General features: G+C 35.7%; 1 protein-coding gene across 1 annotated transcript; it reads left to right on the top strand.

Moving 5' to 3' along the window:
* Positions 1-10,250: 10,250 nt before the first annotated feature.
* LOC142167118 (sugar transport protein 1-like) lies at positions 10,251-10,736 on the top strand. Its single transcript, XM_075227273.1, has one exon. The coding sequence runs from the start codon at positions 10,251-10,253 to the stop codon at positions 10,734-10,736; it is 486 nt and encodes a 161-aa protein (XP_075083374.1).
* Positions 10,737-26,381: the final 15,645 nt, after the last annotated feature.

The following is a 26,381-nucleotide window of genomic DNA, read 5'->3' as shown; positions in this document are numbered from 1 at the left end:
CCGGGCACGTGGGCCTGAGGGTTGATTTTATTGACTTTCGAGGAGAGTTGGGAATTTTTATAAATTGTTAAATTGTAAGTATTGGAGTATATTTTGATTGAATTACACGTGGTTTGACTAGTTTCGAGACGTTTGTCTTTGAGTATAGGTTTTAGATAGGCGTTGGAGCCAGTTATGGAACTTCGGAGTGAGGTAAGTCTCTTGTCTAACCTTGTGAGGGGGAAACTACCCCCTAGGTGATATTTTTATTATTATGTGAAACTAGTTGTGGGCGCAATGTACGCCCGGGGTGACGAGAGTCTGTACGTAGCTAAAGCATGTTTATGTCCGGATAAACTTAGGATCTTATCATGTAATATTCGAATTATTAGAACTCATTCTGCTAGCTTAATTAATTGAAGTTATAAATTTAATTGATTTAGAAATAAATATATGTACACTAGATCAAGCCTTAACACTTTGAGTTGTGGGCGAGTTATTTGAGAAATGGTAAAGATTATATTCATTTTGTGCCCATGTACGGTATTGTAAACACGTGTCTCGTAATTGGGTAACTTCCTTCCTTTTCCTATGGAGTGGGCCGAACGCCTCGTCAGTATATAGATGCATCTATGGTTCGTACTGCACGACCCTCGACAGTGTACACATTATTCTGGATTGGGCCGAACGACCTCGGCAGAATCGTGTGTTATATCGCTAGTAGTCCGAATATTCACGAGATAAACCTTCCCACTAATGCCCGATATTTTATATGGTATTCCTTATTTATTTGATATTAGCATTTGACATTTTCGGAGTTGTTAAGATAGAATACAAGACTGAGAAATTCATACCTTAAAGAAAATATTCAGAAGATTATGTAACTTATAGATTTACCCCATTATTGTTGTGTGCTTTATATCTGCTTATGATTTATCATATTATTTATTTGGATCTCTAGTAAGTGTCGATGTCGACACTTCGTTACTACTTCTTCGGGGTTAGGCTAGATACTTACTGGGTACGCGTTGTTTTACGTACTCATGTTGCACTTCTGCACTAAATGTGCAGGATCTGACATGTCATTTGGTGATCATCTTAGCGCGTAGGCGCACCTGTTGAGGGGACTTCATGTGAGCTGCATTCCAGGCTACGCATCACAACCACCGAGTCTCCATCGTACTATGTATTTTATCCTGTCTATTTACATTCTGGATAGATGTTGTATTATTATTATTATTATTATACTCCTTAGAGAAATGCCCATGTACTTGTGACACCGGGTTTTGGGGGTTCCTACGGGTATTCATTATTGTAGTTCACGTAATATTATCATTTTACCCTGTAAATTCTATTTTATACTATTTAACTAATGGAAATTATGATTTCAAAAGTAATAAGAATGAGTAATTAAGTTGATAAATCATCGTTGGCTTGCCTAGCGACGGTGTTAGGTGCCATCACGACCTATAATGGATTTTGGGTTGTGACAAATTTCTATATAAGTGAATTTCTATTAAAAAGGAATTCAAAATACTAAATTACCCCTTTGAAAACAATAAAGTAGATACATTGTTTTAGGACAATTCAAATTTGGTGATGCTTAAAGTCCATTAAAACTATAGTATATGTTGCCGAAGTCGAAACAACCGATTTCACCAACTTCAGGATTTGTGTTAACTATTTTGGCATGTTCTCTTTCCCTTATTCTTTCATTGTCTATCCCCAAAAACGTTTTTGCACTTGCATTAGTTTTAATATTTTAGTCACTACCAATTGCATCAATTGACAAGCTTAAAAGAAAGTGAATGTAGTAAGTTTTATTTTCTTTTGTTTGCCAGCTTTTGCCATAATAGATGCTAAAGGAACAAACTGGTATCTTCTTATACAAAAATTACTTGTCTTGGCCACAAGCAATCGTAATGGTCATTAATATTTAAGACCTAGTCATACGAGCGTAGCAGGCCAGCATGATCATATGAGCATAGCAGGCCAGCATGGTCAGATTAAATATTCTAAAAGTAAACAGAAGAAACCTACCTCCTCAACAATTGTCAGATTAAATTTAGAAATGCTTCTTTAAATACTGCATTTATAGTTTCAGTAGTTATTCGTCCATTTCATTATAAATCAAATTTTTTAATCCCTTTCTAGTTGTCAATCGGGAAAGAGCAACATATATAAAGGCATCTGAGAAAGTATGTTGTGGTGCTATTTTCTAATAAAGTAACATACGTGTGGTGCTATTACTAAGGACGATTATATTCTAATATATAATCAATATTCAACTAAAACCCTAAGGAAAGAATGCTTGTTGTTACAGACAGCTGAATAACTTTGGAGAGATACCTAACGAAGGCCAAAGCACACGAGGCTAATATTCTTTCCAAACTAACAGCCAAATATGCTTCTAAAAAGGAAGAAAGCACAAATACCACCCATGTATTTGTTTTCTTTTTCATACCCGGGGAGCTTTTCATGAGTAACATTATCTTAAAAGGGTTTGATTAGGTGAGAATATACATGCTTCGTTTTCTTAGCTTAATATAAAAAATGAATAATAGTTTTTTCTCCAAGGCAATAATGAGATAAAAGTGTGTATGTGATAGTTCCTCTTATATTTTCTTACAATTTGTCTCCCAATATCTTTAACAATGTTGTTTTTTCACTGCCAGAAGGCCCCATTAAGGCAAGAATTTCACCCTTCCTACTATATCCTTGAGTATATGCTTGTAATTGTCATGCTCAAACTGGGAAGCTACCTTTGATACAACTACCTTGACAAGATTGTTGAAGGAAGCTTGGCTAATCTTCACCTTATACTCAACATCCGTGAACTGCATTCAAAGACCACTTAAATGGCAGAAGCCAAAACTCTGAAACATATACCAACAATTTGATTCTTTGAAACATTTATGAGAAATAATATTGGGAGGGGTTGATCTTTATCAACAATTGTTCCATCCATAATACGAACTTGAAGCCTTTACCTGCAACTCAATTTTGATTAACCTTATGCATTTCCTTTTTATATGTTTTAAATTCATACAGTATACTCGTAAGTACTTGTGAGCAACAAAACATTCTTCTTCGTTGCATTTCCTACGAAAAATTTGTTTTCCATTTTTTCAACCTTCTTAGTACACTTGTTGCATGCCAAGCAAGGACAGAGCTAGAGTGCCGGGAATGGGTTCGGCCGAACCTAGTAGATTTGATTCAAACCTTGTATTTGTCTAAAAATAAATCTGTTAAATATGTATAAGTTATTAACTTAGAACTCAGTAACTTAAAAAAATTAGAATCTCGAACCCATAAGTTTAAAATCTTGGTTCCGCCCTCTGATGCCAAGTATGACCATTCTCGTTGAAGTTCCAAATTCACCATTTCTACAACAATCCAATAGCTACATTCCTATTTAAGAGATCGTAAATTTTGTTAAATGTAAAACAGAAAACATAAGGTAAGTATGAATTAAATACTAAATTTAACTTACTTGCATGCACTGAACTAAATCTCTAATAGTTTTAAACAATACAATTTCTTTGGCTAAATCATTTCTAATAGAATAACTTTGCTGAGAACTTGTCTGAGTAATCCGCTCATAGTTAGATGGATGTTCTGCAACTTATCTGCATAAGTCAAAGAAAGTGAGTTGTAAATTATTTTAATATTTTTTAGTACACTCAAAAAAAAAATACCCTTGACAAACCTGAATTTAAACTCAATAGATTGTAGCAGAGTAGAATTTATCCATAGTTTCGAAGCATACCAATAGTTACGCAATGAATTATTACCCGTGTATAAAATGAATTATAAAGTTGAAATTATAAACTTTTCTGAAACTAAATTTGAAATATAGATGTAAAATTGGTAAACCTCCAAAATTTTGAGCTTTCATAAGCTGCAAAACAACAATCAAAGGTTCATATGTAGATCCATTCAAGTGAGGTTGAATTTGATCTACAAGTTTACCCTAGAAAGTTGCCGAAATCTTGTTCCTCCTATATATTTATGGTAATTATTCATCTACAAAAATATAAATTGTTATATTATAAAAGTATAGTTTCTATTTGTGAATAACTTGTCGATCTTCTTCGAGTTCAACATTTATAAAGAAACTTTTGTTATCTCATTGCATGTAGGTCTGAACAACTTGATATGTCACAACCTAACCAACAACATCAACAAATTAATATAAAAGTTAGTTACATAGTTTTACCAAGCCTAGCATTAGAATAACATGAAAGAGAAGATTTTGTAACGATCCAATCGGTCGTTTTGAGTACCCCGTTTCTCTCATTTACTGCTCAAGTTATGCTTTATAATTGTTTCATGACTTACCGGGTTAGTTGGTTCGGGTCAGGAAGGATTTCAGAGTGAAATGAGACACTTAGTCTTATAATTGAAAATTTAAGTTAGAAAAGTTGACCAGATATTGATGTATGTGTAAACAATCTCGGACTTGAATTCTGATGATTCTAATAGCTCCGTCTGGTGATTTTGGACTTAGAAGCATGTCCGAAAAATTATTTGAAAGTCCGTAGTGGAATTAGGCATGAAATAGCGAAAGTTAAATTTTTGGAAAGTTTGACCCGGGGGTTGACTTTTTGAATAGGTCTGTTATGTCATTTACGACTTGTGTGCCAAACGGAGGTCAATCGGACGTGATTTGATAGGTTTCGGCGTCGTTTGTAGAATTTAGAAGTTTCAAAGTTCATTAGGCTTGAATTGAGGTATGATTCGTGATTTTAGCATTGTTTGATGTTATTTGAAGGCTCGAATAATTTTGTATGATGTTTTAGGACTTGTTGGTATATTTGGTTGAGGTCTCGGGGGCTCGGGTGAGTATTGAATGGTTAACGGATCGAATTCGAACTTAGAAAAAAATCTGAAAGTTTTTGCCATCTGATGCAATCGCACCTGCAGAAATTTCATCGCAGATGCGCCCAGGCGTGGCGGGGGCTTCGATCGTAGAAGCGGTAGGTGGCCGCAGAAGTGGCCCCGCACCTGCGGGCGTTTGATCGCAGCAGCGCAAGGGTGCTTGGTGAGGCAGCTTCGCATAAGCGGGCAGCTCCTCGTAGAAGCGTGTCCGCAGATGCGGACTATATTCCGTAGAAGCGTGATTAGCCGTAGAAGCGACAGCTTCGCCGCAGAAGCGGGAACCACAAAAGCAGCTTAGTGAGTAGCAAGTGCGAAAGCACTGGGTAGTGTACAAAACAGAAGGGTCCGGGAAATTTTATCATTTTTGACATTTCCAAAAGCGGGTGTGGCTATTTTTGAGCGAGAAATCACGGAAAATCTTGAGGTAAGTCACTTGTGAACATTTATACTCCATAATATTGAATTATAATCAAATAATACGACTAGATTACATGTTTTTGAGGTGTAAATCGGGGATTTAAAAATAAGATTTGAGTATTTGGAAGTCGAGTTGAGGTCGAATTTTGGTAAAATTGGTATGGTTAGACTCGTGGTTGAATGGGCTTTCGGATTTTTTAACTTTTGTCAAGTTTCTAGACGTGGGCCCCATGGGAGATTTTTGAGCTAAATTTTAGATTTTTTTTAGAAAATTTGTATTTTCATATGGAATTAATTCCTATAATTTTATTGACTGAATCGAATTATTTGTGGCTAGATTCGAGGAGTTTGGGGGCCGATTCGTGAGGCAAGCGCATTGAAGAATAAAGAATTATACGGTTTGAGGTAAGTAACAGTTTTAAATTTGGTCATGAGGGTATGAAACCCCGGATTATGTGTTATGTGATTGGTTTTGAGGTGACGCACATGCTAGGTGATGGGCGTGTGGGCATGCACCGTAGTAATTGTGACTTGGTCAAATTTCATGGAACTGTGTAGTTGAATAATTTGTTGATATCATTACATTCTCTACGTGTTAGAGAAAATTGAGCTGAAACTCGTATTAAAAATCATGCTTAGATATATGTTGTTATTATTGGTACCCACTAGGGTCATTTCTGTGGTTGAATTATATGTTCAAATTGTAATTTCACACTCAGTCATGTTCATTCATTTCATATCATATCTCAGTCTCTTATGCTATTTATTGATACATCATATTATCATTGTTGGGCTGATTGTTATGACATCTTGAGCCCGAGACTGGAGAGGTTGATGACTGAGTGAGGCCGAAGGCCTAATTGTGAGGATATCTATGGGATCGAGCTGCGCGCCGCAACATATTTTATTGTTATATGCCATGATTGGCTTGTTATAGCGCTTGGACAGAAGGAGCCCCTCCGGAGTTTGTACACAATCCCAGTGAGCGTAGGTACCTACTGAGTGCGAGTGCCGAGTGCTGAGTGATTGAGAAAAATGAGTGACTGTGAGGTTAGAGTGAATGGGAGAACTGAGTGACTATTACTCTAAGAGGATGCATTCATTTCATTATTGCTGCATTTCAGTTGTCATATATCAGTGTTTTGGGCATTTCTGAAAGACATTATCTTATGTTTCAGTCGAAGTTGATATGCAATTAATGTGGAATTTCAAATATTGAACTTGAGAGCATGCCTACCCTTTTTGTGTTGAAAATTACTATATTTGGACTTAGTTGTGAAGCTTGTCACTACTTTCAGTTCTTATTTATTATTGTTACTTATTGAGTTGGTTGTACTCATACTATACCCTGCACTTCGTGTGCAGATCCAGGTGATCCCGAATACATTGGGTGTTGATTCTTTAGCACAGTTGATTTTCTGGAGATTCAGAGGTAGAAACCGTATTTCGCAGGCCTTGTCTCTCCTTCCCTATCTCCTTGTTTACTGTATTTGGTCTCAGGCTATTATATGTCATTCTTTCCAGACTTGTAATGTATAGATGCTCATATACTCAGTGACACCGAGTTTTGGGAGTGTGTTTTATATCAAATATTTTTGGGATTTTCCCTTAAACCTAAATTATTATATTTTTTCCGTATTTAAAAGAAATCGTGGGTTATTGATGTTGTCGGCTTGCTTAGTATTGAGATAGGCACCATCACGACGGTTAGGACTTTGGGTCATGACAAGTTGGTATTAGAGCCTAGGTTACATAGGTCTCACGAGTCATGAGTAGGTTTAGTAGAGTCTTGTGGATCGGTATGGAGACGTCTGTACTTATCTTCGAGAGGTTGCCGAACCCTTAGGAAAATTTCCCTTTCTTGTATTTTATCATGTAGAATTGATTCAGCTTAAAATATAACTCTTTGAATTCCTTTCACGCATTCGTGTGCGCATGTGAGCGCTCAGTATCAGTTGTGCATCACCGGCTTGTGATTCCATGAACGAGATTCGAGATGAGTATTCTGTATTTTAGTGAATGGCCAGTCTGGAGGACTTGAGGACAAGGTTAGACCACAGCTTAAGCTCAGTAGTTTCGGATGTGAGAACTGGTGCATTTGGATTTATGCGTCGGTAGTATCCCTATGAGTAGAATTTGTGGCTCAATGGGTGGTTGAACGACTATATGATGAGTATGATGTGAATGCGAGATGTGTCAGGTGGGTTGTATTAGACGAATAAAGTTTACTTGTGACTCAAGAGTCTGTTATTGGGTACTTGATTCCTATTTTGATGTGACGTATAGTCTTGAGTTGTGACTGCGTTGAGGGATCTGTCATGTTGTTTAATTGTGGAGCGAAGTAAATTTTCATGTCGTGTTGATGAGTTCAAACTCAGAAATAATAAGTGATTCCGTGGTAATTGTGGATGTGAAAGGGTATAGCAATATGCCAATTTGAGGCTAAGCAGGTGGGTTATCTCCTGCGGAGTAATCTACGTAGGTGTGTTCCTTATAATATTGAGTGGAAAGTTTCTTTTCTACCAGCAGGGCGTATGTGTTGAGATTTGAATTTGAATCTTGTTGAGAAAGTTGACTTGACTGTCACGAGAATAAATACGAACTTAGAGGATGATTGAGGTATTTTATGATGGGTGTTGCATAAGTTGAGAAAAAAATTCGTTGAATTGACTGCAGTATTATGGCAGTAATAGAGTATGGGTATTGTGATTTATCGAGTGTTTTGTTCTATGGCTTTGAGCCAAGTGGGGGAGTCTGCTATTGACAATTCAATTTCATGGATATATGTTAAATTTTAGTTTTGGTCTGAGGCATACTTGTGAGTTAGTTATGACTTGTAGAGGTGGAGATCGAGGATGACTCGGGTAAGGAAATTCCTGAATACGGGTTACATTGCACTTTATGAAAATTATGGAATGATTAAGTTGTTATGTTGAAGGACGTAGTGCGTACGAAATATGAATTTGATTAGTCGTGTTAAGGCAGGGTTACTTCTTTGAGTGTTGATTGTGCTAAAGGAGAACATGTCTTTCGGCCCGTTTGGGGCGGAGCAAATTAGATTTGAGCAGAGTGGATGACTTTCGAGAGGGTTCTAATGAATTCAAAATGTATATGTGGCAATTGAAAAAAAAAATTAAATTTGTATATCACTAGAATCAGTTACTTACATTGGATGGTATCGAGGCGTGCAGTAATTCTGTTTGATTATGGATTCTACATTTCAGTATAAGAAATGAAAGAGGAATAATTTTAAATTCACATAAGGTCCTTAAGAGTGGGTGTCTCGATTGTGGTATTTATGCAGGTGCTTAAGAAGAATACAGTGGCTTATGGACCTTAGGGAGGTGTGGTTTTATGTTAGGATGTCTTGTAGTGAGCTTTGGATAAGGATCGTGGTGTTCTGACAAGGAGAAGTGTCAACTTGAGGGTAATTCAGAAGAAACTCAAAGAAAATAAAAAATAATACAACTGGGTAGTAGGCTAAACTAGTATGGTAATGGTATGTTCGGTTCTTTTGTGTTAATTATGATGTGGTGAGACTTTACAAATGTTTCAGTGGCAATATTCTTGGGTTTGGTGACCCGTGTGGCTTGGTCGAGTTAGAGAAATTCAGTTTTGATAGCCTGGTTATGTGCAAATGGATTTGAAAGTGTTCTTAATGGTTCTACCATGGTTTGAACCAAATATTTTCTATCGGTGTGGGAGACATGTTGTGTATTGTGATTTTCTCATGGATGAGAGAAAATGGAAGGCTTCTAACTGACCTGGCATGTAATATGCTGGTGACTTAGAGTTGATAATGAGATTCTCGTGCTTGTCACATGATGGCATGATAGATATGGTGTGTTGTGCGGGATTAAGACTCATATGTACAAGGTGGCAGTTCATTTTGAAAAGGAAGACCACGAATTATGGACAGAATGATCGATTTCAGATGTTAGACGAATATTATAACTGCTCGGTAATCCCTGAGAAGGGTGTTCATTTCAAAAAGGGCATTGTGTTTTGACTTTCGTATGTTCATTGGTATTGCGATACTCACCTGGTTAATAGACTGCTGATATTCCAATTATTGTTATGTGGAACGGAAGGAAATGTGGAAGCATTCCTCATGGGATGATCATGCGTGAAAGATGTGTTAGTCATTCGAGTGCTGGAGTTGAGACCAGTCATGGTGATTCCTGTGTTCTATGAATATGGAGACTGGGGGTTCTCAGAAGCATGTTGTTTCATGGTTGCGACATGTTTGTGGTGAGTATTTTATTTAAACTCAGTGGAGTCACTAGTTGCGTTAATTATTTATGATGACTACGCGCTACAAGTGCGTATATATATATGTGTGAGGTTTGAGTCCATGTGCGGACATCGGGGAAAGTATTCAGACTCGGGAAAAATGTTTAGGCTATGATATGCCTAGAGTTGACGGCTAAGCGTAAAGTTATGACGTTTCTATTATTCGTACCTTTGTTGAGAACTATCTGGGTTATACTTGAGGTTACAAAGAAACTAATTCCCTGAATAAACTGGGTAGTTACTATTTCTGCGTTAACTACCGATTTGAGTTGTGATTGCGCACTTTGCGCATGCCTACTCTATGGCGTGTTATTTATACCAGTCCAAGAGCATGTGAATTTTATTTCAATTATCATATACATGTGTACTTATTTGATTGCTCTTGTATGATATGCTTGGACTGGAAGTATGTGGCCATGCCGGGCGGATTATGTTATTGGCATGTGAGTTGTCCGTGCGGATCCATATACTGATATTATTGGCACGTGAGTTATCCGTGCAAGTCCAAATATTGATACGATAGCATTTCGGTTGAAGTAGTACTTGTTGAACTTGTGAAACGGTTCTCTTCTTTGAAATATTTTCCATTTTTTGGTACACAGATTGCGCAGTTTGCGGCTTGAATTAGATTGGTGTGGCAGTTTGGGAGGAGAATACTCTTTTTCTGGGGTGGCATCTTCATGTGTATATTCCAAACAGCAGTGGCAGCTCTTATTGGGGGAAAATTCGGAACAACAGGGAATGCAGCAGATTTGCCACTTTGGTTTGCAGCTTTAGTGGTTGTTTGCATCTGTGTATTCGTTGCTAACTTTGCATATTCATGGGGTCCTTTAGGATGGTTGGTTCCGAGTGAGATTTCTCCATTGGAAGTTCGATCTGCAGCACAATGTGTTACTGTCTCCATGAACATGTTTTTCACTTTCGGAGTTGCACAAATTTTCTTGAAGATGCTATGTGGGATGAAGTTTGGTCTATTTATCTTCTTTGCGGTCTTTGTGTTAATAATGACTGTGTTTGTCTACTTGTACGTGCCCGAAACAAAGAATATACCAATTGAAGAGATGTCTCAAGTTTGGAGAGAGCATTGGTACTGGAACAAGTTCGTGGATGATGCAGAACCAAAGCCACAAGGGAATGGATTAAAGCCCGCAAAGGAGATAGTCTAAAGTAGGATTGGCACAATGATGAAAATAGTTCATCTGTATAGTTTTAAGTTTTACTGTTTTCTATCTTTATAGTATTTGTTTTCTTTTTTTTAATGTTTTGGAATATTTGATATTTAGCAGATGAATTTATGGTACTGAAATACCTAACTTTATTGGGATGGACAAGAAATAAGCGCAATTACAATTTTTAGCTTTCCTAAATGAAGCCGTGACTGCACAGATGCTCAATTTAGTTTCATCGTTTTATTGGAAAAGAATCGATATATTCAAGATTAAATTTATGCCGAGGGAGGAGAATGCTAACTATATCATATTGTCTCTGTCTATCTGCCATTTCTCCTTCTTTTTATCCAATTACAATTGTGTATTTGTGTTAAACATATTATTTAACTTACATCAAACTACCCACATAAAACGATTATGTATATTACTCGTATTTCTCTTTTTGTTTCTAAATTTTGGTTTCACATTTGGGTACTAATTTATGTGTATCTGTAATTTATCAGCAATATGTTATATCCTAATTATCAGTTCCGGCTCTCTAGGGCAATCGTATACATGCCTCAATCGGAAAGTATGTTGTTATGTTTTTTAGGATCAAGATACAGGAACGTGACATAAATCACTTGAACTATTTTGTTGTCGGACCAAATAACTTAAAATTAAAGGCTACAACACACAACTCGAGGCTGACATTTATGCGGGGATATTTGTCGAGGAAACAAATGATCCTTCATTTCATATGGAGATCTTTAATTTGCGCCATTTTGACAAGCTAAAAAATCAACATAATGTCGTTGAGGCAGAATTATTCAGCAAATCTGTCACAACCCAAAATTCTAACCGTCGTGATGGTGCCTATCTCAATACTAGGCAAGCCGACAACATAAATAACCCACGATTTCTTTTAAATACGGAAAAACATAATAATTTAGGTTTAAGGAAAAATCCCACAAATACTAGATATAAAACACACTCACAAAATCCGGTGTCACTGAGTACATGAGCATCTATACATTACAAGTCTAGAAAGTACTGTCTAAAATAGTCTGAGACCAAATACAGTAAACAAGGAGACAGGGAAGGAGAGACAAGGTCTGCGAAACACGGCAGCTACCTCTGAAACTCCGAAATATTAACTGTGCCAAAGAATCAACACCCACTGTATTCAGGATCACCTGGATCTGCACACGAAGTGCAGGGTGTAGTATGAGTACAACTAACTCAGTAAGTAACAATAATAAATAAGAACTGAAAGTAGTGACAAGCTTCACAACTAAGTCCAAATACAGTAATTTTCAACACAAAAAGGGTAGGCATGCTCTCAAGTTCAATATTTGAAATTCCACAGTAATTTCATATCAACTTCGACTTAAATAGAAGATAATGTCTTTCAAAAATTTCCAAAACAATGATATATGAGAGATGAAATGCAGCAATAATGAAATTAATGCATCCTCTCAGAGTAACAGTCACTGAGTCCTCCCATTCACTCTAACCTCACAGTCACTCTTTCCTCACAGTCACTCATTCCTCTCAATCATTCAGCACTCGACACTCGCACTCAGTAGGTACCTGCGCTCACTGGGGGTGTGTAAGACTCCGGAGGGGCTCTTTCAGCCCAAGCGCTATAATAAGCCAATCATGGCATGTTGCGACACACAGTTCGATCACATAGATATCCTCACAATTAGGCCCTCGGCCTCACTCAGTCATCAACCTCTCCAGTCTCTCGGACTCAAGATGTCATAAAAATCAACCCAAAAATGATAATATGATGTATCGATAAATAGCAACAAAGACTGAGATATGATATGAAATGAATGAACATGACTGAGTGTGAAATTACAATTTGAACATATAATTCAACCACAGAAATGACCCAGTGGGTACCAATAATAACAGCATATGTCTAAGCATGATTTTTAATACGAGTCTCAGCTCAATTTTCTCTAACACGTAGAGAATGTACTGATATCAACAAATTATTCAACTACACAATTCCATAGAATTTGACCAAGTCACAATTCCTACGGTGCACGCTCACACGCCAGTCACGTCACCTCAAAACCAATCACATAATACATAATCCGGGGTTTTATTTCCTCAGGACCAAATTTAGAACTGTTACTTACCTCAAACCGTATAATTCTTTATTCTGCAATGCCCTTAGCTAGCGAATCGGCCTCCAAACGCCCCGAATCTTTCCATAAATAATCTGATTCAGTCAATAAAATTATAGGAATTAATTCCATATCAAAATATAAATTTTCCAACAAAATCCAAAATTTAGCTTAAGAATTGCTCGTGGGGACCATGTCTCTGAACCTGACGAAAGTTACAAAATTCGAAATCTCATTCAACCACAAGTCTAACCATACCAATTTTACCAAAATTCAACCTCAACTCGGTCTCCAAATCCTCAAATCTTATTTTTAAATCCCTAGATTCAAATCCCTGATTTACACCTCAAAAACATGTAATCTTGTTAGATTATTCGATCATAATTCAATATTATGGGTTAGAAATTATCACAAGTGACTTACCTCAAGATTTTCCGTGATTTCTCTCTCAAAAATCACCTCACCCGCTCTTGGAAATGTCAAAAATGACAAAATTTCTCGGACCCTTCTGTTTTGTACACTGCCCAGTCCTTTTGCACCTGCGACTCACTAAGTTGCTTCTGCGGTTCCCACTTCTGCGGCCAAGCTGTCGCTTCTGCAGAACATAGTCTGCATCTGCGGACACGCTTCTGCGAGGAGCTGCCCACTTCTGCGAAGCTGCCTCACCAAGCGCCCTTGCGCTTCTGAGAAAAAGGCCCGCATGTGCGGGGGGAGCTTCTGCGATCGAAGCCCCAGCCACGCCTGGGCACATCTGCGATGGAAGGCGCGCTTCTGCGAGCTCGCACCTGCGATGGAATTTCTGCAGGTGCGATTGTATCAGATGACAGAAACTTTCAGATTTTCTTCTAAATCCGAATTCGATCCGTTAACCATCTGAACTCACCCGAGCTCCCCGGGACCTCAACCAAATATACCAACAAGTCCTAAAACATCGTACGAACTTATTCGAGCCTTCAAATCACATTATACAACGCTAAAACCATGAATCATACCCCAATTCAAGCCTAATGAACTTTAAAACTTTCAATTTCTACAAACGATGCTGGAACATATCAAATCACGTCTGATTGACCTCAATTTTGCACACAAGTCATAAATAACATAACAAACCTATTCAAATTTCCAGAATCGGATTCCGACCCCGATATCAAAAAGTCAAATCCCCGGTCAAACTTTTCAAAAATTCAACTTTTGTCATTTCAAGCCTAATTCCACTACGAACTTTCAAATAATTTTCCGAACACGCTCATAAGTCCAAAATCACCATACGGAGCTATTAGAATTATTAGAATCCATGTCCGAGGTCGTTTACACATAAGTCAATATCCGGTCAATTTTTCCAATTTAAGTTTTCAATTATGAGACTAAGTGACTCATTTCACTCTGAAATCCTTACGGACCCGAACCAACTAACCCGGTAAGTCATGAAATAACTGTAAAGCATAACTTGAGCAGTAAATAGGGGAACAGGGTTATAATACTCAAAACGACCGATCGGGTTGTTACAATCTCCCCCACTTAAACATGTGTTCATCCTCGAACGTGCCAAGAGTTGTTTCCAAGCCATCACATTATTATTCCATCTTACCATGCATATACCCGGGGGTGATCCCTCGTCACCCTATTCCATATAGGTTTGACAACACAACATAAATGAAGATCATTAATTTAACCTTGGCTCGTAAACCTTGGAATTCAATTTCCAATATTCAGACTTTCTTTTCAAGACCCGAATCTCACATCTACACACTGTATAAGTCCAAACAAACTGTATAAAGCCATAGCCATAACTCAAGATGAAATCACATGATATACCACACAACTCGCATACTCGCAACACCATTTCCAATCTCGGTAACTACTCCAAACCAACCAAGTACTATATTAAACACCACATTCCACATAACCTCGTTCCAGAACTTTCGTACACTGCTGATAATAAAAGAAACACGCGGAATTTCATAACCTCTTATCAGATCAACAAATCATGGAGCTCTCTCACCCAAACCAGAACCATAATCACTTTCTAAGCCGACTTTCAATGTCATCCTCTCAAATATACCATAATCAAACTTGATAGTACCCATTCTAGGTTCAATGACCATATATTATTAAACACAACTATCCCATTATCAACTCCTCTTATCTTTTGCAACAATTGTTCTGCCTCCTCTTTCATTCCCCTGTCTATCAACGAACTCGGACTATGAGAGAGAAACATTGAGGAAACCAGGATGACTAGTGCTGGCACGACTGCACCTCCTAAGCTAACCCTCCAACCCCAACCGCCAGACATTTTGCTAGTTCCAAAGTTGAGCCAAGCAAACGTCAGGCAACAACGGAATCGATTATCTCCAGATAATAGAACATCAGCACTAGACATATATATATATATATATATATATCTGTTTAGCTACCAACAGACATTGTTTTATTAGATGACACAAAACGTGAAACAAGACATTCAACCTAACATCACTAAGTCATTAATAGAGGAAACATCGTCCTCCACATAAATCTACATGGAAGAAATAATCTAGTACGTACTCGCATTGATTTATAGACTACCCAAGATTAAAAATCTAGTACGTACGCAATTCTCTGGTAATATAGGAAATGAAGGATTCCATTTCCTTGCTTGCAGGTCCTCCACGACTAACGAAGTTGTTGCTGTCACATAAATCAATATCAACAAGGGCGCTCATGAGGTACCCCTCGTAGTCCCAAATCATAAATAAATTCAGAATATCTCATTTCCTTATCTCACCGCGGGAGCCTTCACAATTTATTTTATAGAAAATATTTTTCCCGAAATTACATCCCGCGTTTTAACCATCCTTATCACACCGCATGACTTCTAATAATTCCCCCTACTAGCCACGCGTATCAAGCCACCCTTATCTCACCACATGCGTTTCAATACCCAGACCTTATACCACCGCATGTGTATCAACATCACAATATATCACAATTTGCACCTCAAGTGCTCAAATAATTTAACTTGCCAAAATACTTTAACAACAATATTTTTCCACAATAAAGAGTTCACGACTCATGCCAACATAAATCATCAATAATATTTTTCTACAATAATGAGCTCACGGCTCCATCACAATGAGTACGAAAATCTTACAAAAATATTCAAGAATAAATAATTCAGCAAAATAATATTTCAAAATTTTTAATACGTTGTTTCAATACCAAATTTAAAAATGTCAAATACTTCATATTAATAATATTTAATTTAAAGAAAATCAACTTCAAATAATGCACAGAATAAAAGAAATCAAGTTTCAACTAAACAGGTAAAACAATTAGCAGGAAAAAGTCAAGTAACTTTAAAACATTAAATCAATGATGAAGAATATATCAGAATAAAATAGTTTCATTAATGCGCAACAGTGATCTACACAATTTAAAAACATAATCTTTTACATTTAGCCCGTGTACACACTCGTCACCTCGTGTACACGACTTTCAACACATAATAATTTATCACTTCAATACCAATCCTAGGAAAAATTTTCTCCACACAAGGTTAGACAAGTCACTTACCTCGACTTGTTCCAATTTAACCAAGTAGTATGCCTTTTCCTCGATTTTCCGACGTCGATCTACTCGTATCTAGTCATAATTAATTCGATACAGTCAAATAAAATTATAGGAATCAATTTCATAAGAAAATATTACATCTTTCGATAAAATCCGAAATTAGTTCAAAAATCACCCGTGGGGGCCACGTCCCGGAATCCGGCGAAACTTATAAAATCCGAAATATAGCTAATGTTATATCGAATATAGCTTATATACTATACACTTGGTATATATATTACTCAAAATTCGGATGGTAGGATTTGCATTCAGTTTGATGATAATAGTTCCACTTATAGTAGACAGTCATTTTCTAATAATAGACTGTTGCCTACTATTAGTTCTAGTTATAACAGACATTCCTTTACTAGTCGTAGACTGTTGCCTGATATTCAACACATTTCTCCTGTTGAACCAGTCTATGGACCAGCTAGAAATTGTGCTGCATCTTTACACACAATTTCTACTAAAGTAGGTGATAAACCTGTTGAAAGGGTTAAGATTAACCCCAAAACAAATATTGTTCAGGATAGTGATAATATTTCTGATAAGGATATTCCTTCTGCGTCCGAAATGGATTTTGACCCCAATGATTCTTAATGATTCCACACCAAATTGATTTTAGTCCAGGGTCACAAGCTAGAGGTTGTATTCAAAAAGAATTTTTTACTGATAAATGGAACCAGTTTAAAACTTGGTTTTTTGATACTTATAGTAAGGAAGATTTAAACAATATTTCACAAGAGTTTTATGAAACTTGTGCTTTACATAATCAAATTATGTATTTTGTTCCTTGGTTTATAACCACATATTTACCACTTTTTATAAAAGTTTTGGAAAGATCTTATAAAGACGGGAGTGGCAATATTACTAAAGCCATTTACCCTCCTCAATCATCTTTTGTTTTACCTAATAATACAGGTATTACTTTTACTGCATTTCAAAAATTTATTGATGAAGATGTTGCTGCAGTCAGCATCGCAGAAATTAATAAATTAATTTCTCAAAATAATTATTTGAGTTTATATGTTAAAGTTTTGGGTGAAAACGTTAGTTTTCTTAATAAAAAACTTGATAATTTAACAGTCTTGATTAAGGAGATGAATACGAAAAAGACTTTGACTGATATTGCCTCTTCTTCAGGAAGCAAATCAGAACCTCAGATTGTTGTTACTCATATTCAAAGACCTCCTGATATTCAGGATTTTAAATTTAAATCTTTTGGAGACTTAGAAGAACTTCTTGATAAAAAGTTATCCGGTTTGAATATCAAACCCATTGATTTATCGAATGATTTTGCTGATAAATTAGATTCTACTTTTGACTATAAAAAGGATGTTTTGTCAGAGTTTAATAAACTCAGAAGTTACCCCAAAAAGAATAGTAAGTTTGCAGATAGTAGATATGCTGATAAACCTAGAATGCAGACTTATTATTACAATCGTCCTACTCCTCAAGATGTTTTAATAGAGGAACGTGATTGGAATCAGACTAATACGTCTTACAGTGGTTCCGAAATTTACGAATGGAATCTTGATGGTTTGACTGATAGGCAGTTAACTATTCTAGTACATAGAATGCTTATGTATGCAACTATCTGTAAAAGTGTAAAAAATACAGATAGGAATATTTGCAGAATGATTGTTGCAGGTTTTACTGGCCAACTTCGTGGCTGGTGGGACAATTATTTGTCTGTCGACGAAAGGGCAATGGTTATTAACGCTAAAGCCGTTGACGAAGGACTTGATAACTTAGGCATGGCCCTAGTGGCAAATAGAGAAGATGCTGTTTATACCCTTATTCTTACTATATTAGAACACTTCAATGGTAGATTTACCAACCAAAATGAAACTGTTCGTACTCTCCTTAATAGCCTTAGATATAAGACTTTAAGTGAGTTTAGGTGGTATAAAGACACCTTTATGAGTAGAGTGATGGAACTACCAGAAAATAAGTTTGAACATTGGAAAGCTAAGTTCATAGATGGCCTTCCCTCTTTATTTGCCGAAAGAGTTAGAAAGGTTTTAAGAGGTAGTTATGGAGAAATTCCTTACGCAGACTATACCTATGGTAAATTAATAGGAATTTGCACACAGGAAGGATTAAACCTGTGCAACGAATTAAGATTGTCCAGACAACTTAAGATGGATAAGCTTAAAGAAAGAAACTAGTTAGGGGACTTTTGCGCCCAGTTCGGTTTACCCGAGACTTCTACTCATAGGAAAAAGAAACATAAGTATCATAGATACCCCAACCAAGACAGTCCTTATAGGAAAAAGAGATTTAGATATAGATCCAAAGAAGAACGAGAAGCCAAGAAAGCACATCGCAAGTCTACTAGATTTACCAAAAATAGGTCTAAGCGAGATCTTGCTGACATTAAGTGTTATAAGTGTGGTAAATTTGGCCATATAGCTCCAAATTGTAAGCTTCAAAAGCTGAAAACCTTAGGACTAGAAGATGAACTACGTGATAAGGTTTATAGTTTGTTATACACTTCTGGATCGGAATCTGATTATTATTCTGAATCAGAATCCGAAGCTGAAATTGATTTGCTTGATTTATCTGATAGTGATAAAAATATTGATAATACTTGTACAACTTGCAAAGGTGATACATGTACTTGTGATGATGAATTTTATAAATTACAATCACAGTTTCAAGACCTAAACATGAAAACTATTACTTCTGATAATGTAATAGAACTTTTAAAAGAAGTTAATGATGAAAAACTTCGTGAAAAAATTATTAATTTGGCTGCTAGTTCAAATTCTAATTCAAGTTCTGGTTTTGCAAAACCTTTTGAAAAAGAATTTGAATATTCCCCGCCTTATTCCTTACTAGAGATTAATAACCGTTTGTTAAACAAAAATGCAACTCCAGCAAGAGATTCTTCTTTCGATGATTTAAAAATTGAAGTTGATAACTTAAAACGAGAGATCAAATCTCTTAAACAAAATCAAATGATTTGTGATCATAGGATTACTCAGATTGAGAAAATCAATTCTCCAGCTGAGAAATCTAATGATAAAAACAAAGGTATTTTTGAAAATGATATTGAAGAAAAATCTATTAATTTTAATCCTAAACATGATATATTTTTAGGAATGATGCAAATTATTACTGCTCATAAATGGTACATCAAATGTACTATTCTCATTGATAATAGTTTCTCAATTACAAACATTGCCATGATTGATAGTGGAGCAGATGTTAGCTGCATTCAAGAAGGTTTAGTACCTACGAAATATTTTCAAAAAACTACTCATATGGTTAGATCTGCATCCGGACATGCTTTAGATATAAAGTATAAACTTCCTAATACGGGTATTTGTCAGAATAAAGTCTGTATTCCTCACTTCTTTTTCTTGGTAAAAAACCAGTTATACCCTCCAATTATACTTGGAACACCGTTTATTAACGCCGTTTATCCTTTTACTAGCATAGACTCGAAAGGTTTTACTGCTACTTATAAGGATAAAGAGATAAGTTATACTTTTGTTACAGATCCAGTAACTAGAGATATTAATGCTTTAATTGATATGAAGCAAAAACATGTTGATTCTTTACAATTAGAAATGATTAGTATGAATATATTTGATACTCTGAATTCTACTAAAGTACAGGAAAAAATCAAATTGATTTCCGAGCAGATTGCTATTGATATTTGTGCTGAGCATCCTAGTGCTTTTTGGAATCGAAAAAAGCATATTGTTACTCTTCCATATGAAGATAATTTCACTGAGGATGATATTCCTACTAAATCTCGACCTTGTCAGATGAATGCAGAATTGGTAGAATTTTGCAAAAAAGAGATTGATAGTCTGCTATCAAAGGGTTTGATAAAACCCTCAAAATCTCCTTGGTCTTGTACAACTTTTTATGTTAATAACGCAGCTAAAAAGGAACGTGGTGTTCCTAGATTAGTCATTAATTATAAGCCCTTGAATAAATATTTGAAATGGGTTAGGTATCCTATTCCTAATAAAAGAGATTTATTGTCTAGATTATATGACGCCAATATATTTTCAAAATTTGATTTAAAATCTGGTTATTGGCAGATTCAAATATTTAAAGAGCATACTTATAAAACTGCTTTTAATGTTCCATTTGGGCAATATGAATGGAATGTTATGCCTTTTGGTTTAAAAAATGTCCCTTCAGAATTCCAAAAAATTATGAATGATATTTTCAACCCTTATCTAGACTTCGTCATTGTATATATCGATGACATTTTGGTATTTTTCAAAACACTTGAAATGCATATTAAGCATTTAGATATTTCCAAAAGAATTGTTATACAAAATGGTTTGGTAATCTCAAAACAAAAAATGAGCTTATTTCAAACTAACATTCGATTCCTAGGACATTATATTTGTCAGGGGAAGATTACTCCTATTCAACGATCGATTGATTTTGCCTCAAACTTTCCCGATGTTATTACTGATAGAACTCAGTTACAAAGATGTTTGGGAAGTTTAAATTATATTTCACCTTTTTATAAAGATCTGTCACGTGATTTAGCCCCCTTATATAATAGGTTAAAAAAGAATTATAAAAACCCTTGGACTGATAGTCACTCTACTTTGGTAAAAAATATTAAACAACGTGTTAAATCTTTACCTTGCTTAACCCTTGCTAATCCTACATGGAAAAAAATTATAGAGACTGATGCGTCTAATATTGGTTATGGAGGGATATTAAAACAGATAAATCCCAATGATAAACATGAATATCTGATTAGATTTTACTCTGGTAAATGGTCTGAAGCCCAGAGAAAATACGCTACTGTGGCACATGAAATGTTAACCATAGTAAAATGTGTTTTAAAATTTCAGGACGACTTATACAATCAAAAGTTTTTGATAAAAACTGACGCACAATCTGTTAAATATATGTTTAATAAAGATTTTAAACATGATGCCTCAAAAATGATATTTGCAAGATGGCAAGCTCAATTAGCCCCTTTTGATTTTGAAATACAATATAAAAAGGGAATTGATAATTCTCTGCCAGATTTCTTATCTCGTGAATATTTACAGGATGGAACCCCCTGGGGTAGGGGAAGAGGTAGAGGTTGGGGAAGATCATCCCCACAGTCCAAAGGAAGGTCATCACCTTCGGGATCGTCATACGGATCCTCATCAAACTCCCCAGTTATACAAATGGGAAGAAGGAGTTTAGTCAATGAGAGGATATCTCTCAGAGAAGAATCATCGATTGGACCATCCGTCCATCTGGAAGATATTCCAGAAGATAGTCCGTTATACGCACATTTGCAGGCATATTTGACTGCTCAAAAACAGAAAGATACTTCTGTTAAGCAAAGTAATACTTTTGCTTCCATTACTAAAGATGACAATGATGATATCAAGTCATACGAGAAAGTGCCAAAAAGAGAAATGATATTTCTCTTAGAAAATTCTGACATTCAGAGAAAAGAAGAACCATGGAAGATATTCCAAAGGTATTTGATAAATGGGTTATATTATCCGGGTGAGTCATACAAAACCCGTTCCTACTATGAAACGATACTGACCAGTACTGGAAGTGCAGATTTTCAGCACTTTTCTGGGTATAGCACAGACGAGAACGTTTATAACTTCTCGAAGATTATAATTAAACAGATTATATCTGTTGAAGACTGGGGTATATCCACAATGAAGGAAATGCAGATAAGCCTTAACAAAAATAAAATGAATTTTACTTATTGGGATTATATCCAAGCTTTTGATAAAGTATTATACTACAATAATGATAGACACAAACATACTTGGTTTATAAAAGTATGTGCAAAGATATTTGCAACAACTGTTCCTAATTGGTTTCTAAACTGGTGGTCATACCACGGTCCAACAATAAAGATTTTACCAGATCCATTTCTCATGTTATACAAAGAATGGATAAAAATTTCTCCTTTTATTAACGATTTATATCACGCAGATCATATCTGCTACCCAGAAAAAATTAACCAAATATATTTCTTTCTGGAATTTTCTATCCCTTGGATACACAAATGGAATCCAGAAGTCGGATTCACTGAAGAACAAGTCCCCTGCTTATATAGGACTTTTTACAATAATTTTTGGGACAAGTTAATGAAGAAGGATCCCAAAACAAAGACCTTATATGGTCAAGAGCTCTTGGATTCAATCGAGATGAAGATCCAAGAATATTCCAGTAAACCTCAGAAAGAGGTAATTGATGACAGTTCAGTGAGGCATATTGCCAGAAGGATCTCCTTTCAAGAAGGAGATAAAACAGAGATGATTAATAGTTACTTGGAAGAGGTTAAAAGAAATTTACTGTCTTCCATTAATCAATATGAAAAGTCAGATACATCAATGCAAAGTGAAACAAGCAACGATGATATTGCTGAAGATTCTCAGCCCATTGAAGCAGAAAGGATATTATCTGAAGAAGACTTACGTGATACAGAAGAATTCATCCGCAAATTAAAAAAAGCGAAAAAGAAACTAGCACAGTGAAACAGCTAGACCCCACTCAAACAGTGAAGCCGCCGGACCTACAGCATAGTGAAGCCGCCGGACCCACTCGAACAGTAGATACACTGTTCATCAACATTAAATACAGTGTTTCTACAGTAGAAACACTGTTACAGGGACCCACGGGGACTCACTTTTACTGTTCATAGATTCCTTTTCTTTTTCTATTTATAGAAGTCATTCGTTCATTTTTAAGAGGCAGACGTTAAGACTCCCTCTCTCTAGAACTCTCTCTCTCTCTCTCTAAGTGTAAGTAAAGAGTTAGTTTGAAGTTTGTAGATTGTAATAGAAGAACAAATAAATAAAAGTGTTCAGTTCTTCATCTTCAGGGCCTTGCTTCTTGGCCACAAGGTACATACTTCTGTCTTTCTTAGTTTAGATTTTCTTCTAGTCTCTCCTCTCTGGCCGTGACGATGTCCGGCTAAGAGACTTCATATCTATGTTGAGTATCTAACTTCTCTCCTATATACACTATGAAAGCGACGGCATCTATTAAAATATAAATGAGTTTTATATATAGAGTTTTGACTTGGTGTCAAGATGGTTGGTACAGTCTGATATAACACTGCTCTTATTGGCTTTGCCTTAGTGGCTCCGTCTAGCCAGCCGTGAACCTCAGCCCGATAAAGGAGTTAAAAGGGCATCTTCTTTCACGGTTAGAACTGCTAAACACATGGGCTCAATAAAAGTATGTATTATATTATGACAGACCCCTTGCTTGAGTAAAGGTTTTTAACCTTCCATACAGTCATTAAACTATATATAAAATTCAAGTATATTTCAATTCTTATCCTTACTGATTGTGCGGATTACCGCCAGTCTTTAAATATAAGGGTACTGAATTAGCTAGATTAAGAATTCTCAAATATGTTAAAATAGAAATCTTTAACTGGTGGAAACCTTCCAGGCATATAAAAGCCAGATGTGAGGTGTGAAACAAGTCCAGTTCCCGGTCAAACGGTGATTTCTGTTTTAGTGATTTCTGTTTTAATTTAATTGAGAAGGCATGGCGGATTACCGCCCGCCACTTGATCCTATATATATATATATATATATAGCTTATATATATATATATTATGCAATTAATTGATAATTACATTAAGTATAAAAGTGTAATAGTTATAATTAGCTTATAGATATTGATAATTATACTAAGTAGAAGTGTACGACTAAGGATAAATCCTTAAGTAATGTTAGTGATTTACTAGCCTATACATTGTTAATTATACACTAAGTAGAAGTTTATTAATGGTATACATGAAAAATATTAGTGATTATTTAATTATCTTAAATTGATAACTAAAGTAAGTAGAAATATATTAGTTGCATAGTTAATTAATATTAATAATTAATTAGCTAGTATCATTAATTTTGATTTATATTATTACATGGTAGATTCTAAATAAACACGTCTTTCTCACCAAAATTATGGGATCATTATCTAGATTATTTTTTTCTATCAATAAACATGACTTTCTCAGCAAAAGCCCTAACTTTTTTTACTCCTTTCTCTTTCTCCGCCTCACTCACGCCTTTCTCTTTCTCTTTCTCAGCAAATCCCCGCTTCACCGGCGTCGTCGGCACTAAACCCAAGGGGCCATTGTCGTCGGAAATCCAAGCGACCATCGTCGGCACTCAGACTCCTCTCCATCTCCGGTAAGTTTTCTTTTTGGGGGTGGTTTGAGGTCGTTTTTGGGTGAGTGCTGTGAATGTTGTTTCTTTCGATTTTGTTGCCACTGCTATTCTCATCTCTATATTCCTTATTATGGCTATTTTTGAAAGGTTCCTCAGACCACCCTCGCCGGATTTGACTCCCTCCGCCCACCGCCGCCACGCTGATATTGAGTCACAGTTAGGATTCAACCCAAAACTTGGCTATTCTACTCCTAAATTAAGTATCTTTATTGGAATTTAAGCTGAATTTCTTGTTTCTGAACTTCCTTTTTTCATGCCTTAAAATTTCTTGTTGCATTGACCAGTTGGGGTTTTGAATTAGCATCTTAATTTTCGTTGAAGTTTTTGCTATCCCAGCTAATATAATATCAATTAATTATCAAGGGGTTTGAGCATAGAGAACATGATATAGATGTTTGAACATGATAGTGTATTTTTGAAATATTTGATGGGTATTTATTTTTTTGTAATTTTGTTTGGGTTGATTTGTGTGGAAAATAGATTGTTTGGCAGCTCATATATTCAGAAAGTTCTGTTTTTGATGAGGAAAACTGATAATCTCTCAGTGTATTTGATAACAAAATAATGACTAGTATATATTTTAGTAATTTCTATTAAAATTTGATGAGTATTAGTTTTTTGAATGATAACTAACAATTGACAACATATATAGGAAGTTAGAAATCCTACTTGTTATCCACTCTGCTATTTTCACTCTCTTCTCATGCCTTGATAAATGCAGACTTCTTATCATTATTAAGCTACGCAAGAGCAGTATCTAAGTAAAATAAACAAGAAACAGAAAACTTATTAGCTTCTGAGATGTGAATAAAATCATTCAGTTGGAGAATTTAGTAACTAAACACTTGTTAGAAGTCTGAACCTGCTTTAAGCTAGTTTTTATTTACTGCCTAAACAAAACAAACTGTGCAAAATTGCTTCTCCTTGTCCAAGGAAACATTCTTTCATATGTTTGATTAAGTTTGATTAAACATGCTTTCATATGTTTCAAAATATGTAGTGAATGCTTACATGTATTATATGGAATACAAAAGAGTAGAATGGTTAAATGTGGTTATTGAGAAAGGAAAATTATTTACATATATATCATGTCAAAACATATGGCTTAATATTGCACAAAGTCCTGATTAATTGAGAATGCTAACAAATTATAATTTATTATGCAACTTAATTCTATAAATTAATTTGAATTATGATTAATATAACATGTAATTTATTCGTTCTTTATGTAGATATGGAGGAAATAACAACCCTAGAAAATGAAGATGAAGAATCACCTAATGAAAATAAAATAAGTGAAGAGGAAGGATTTTCAGACGAGGAAGGATACGTCGACGAAGACGTCTAGCATGTTAGTTTTTTTAAGCGCTCTCAACTTATATAGATTTATATTCTCAAGCGCTCTCAACTTATCTCAATGAGCAAGGCGAGCGACCGCTCATTTCAAACGAAGAAGCGTAGAGGATATGGTTGAATGCTATCGGTGGTCCTTAAAAGGGGATAGCATACGGCCTTCCAGATAAATCATTTCGGCGCTACAGGGCTGGATTGCAAGGTATAGGGACTTCCGCCCAAGGCGAGGCGATTGATAGGTCGACTATATCGTCTATGAAACAGAAGATCGCAAAGCTGACAGCAGAGCTTGAAGAGACAAAAACTAGAGAAAAAAAGAGAGATGAACAATTTGGTACCTTTCAAGTTCAGCTAGAAAGGAGGGACGGACAATTTAA

Source organism: Nicotiana tabacum, chromosome 12 (assembly GCF_000715075.1).
Source record: "Nicotiana tabacum cultivar K326 chromosome 12, ASM71507v2, whole genome shotgun sequence".
In the NCBI taxonomy this organism is placed as follows: Eukaryota; Viridiplantae; Streptophyta; class Magnoliopsida; order Solanales; family Solanaceae; genus Nicotiana; species Nicotiana tabacum.
The sequence above is the reverse complement of the archived record's forward strand: the minus strand, read 5'-3'. Positions and strand labels throughout refer to the sequence as shown.

What these genes read in the sequence shown, in the direction of transcription:
- LOC142167118 (XM_075227273.1), top strand. Translation starts at nt 10,251, where the DNA reads ATGTGTATATTCCAAACAGCAGTGGCAGCTCTTATTGGGGGAAAATTC.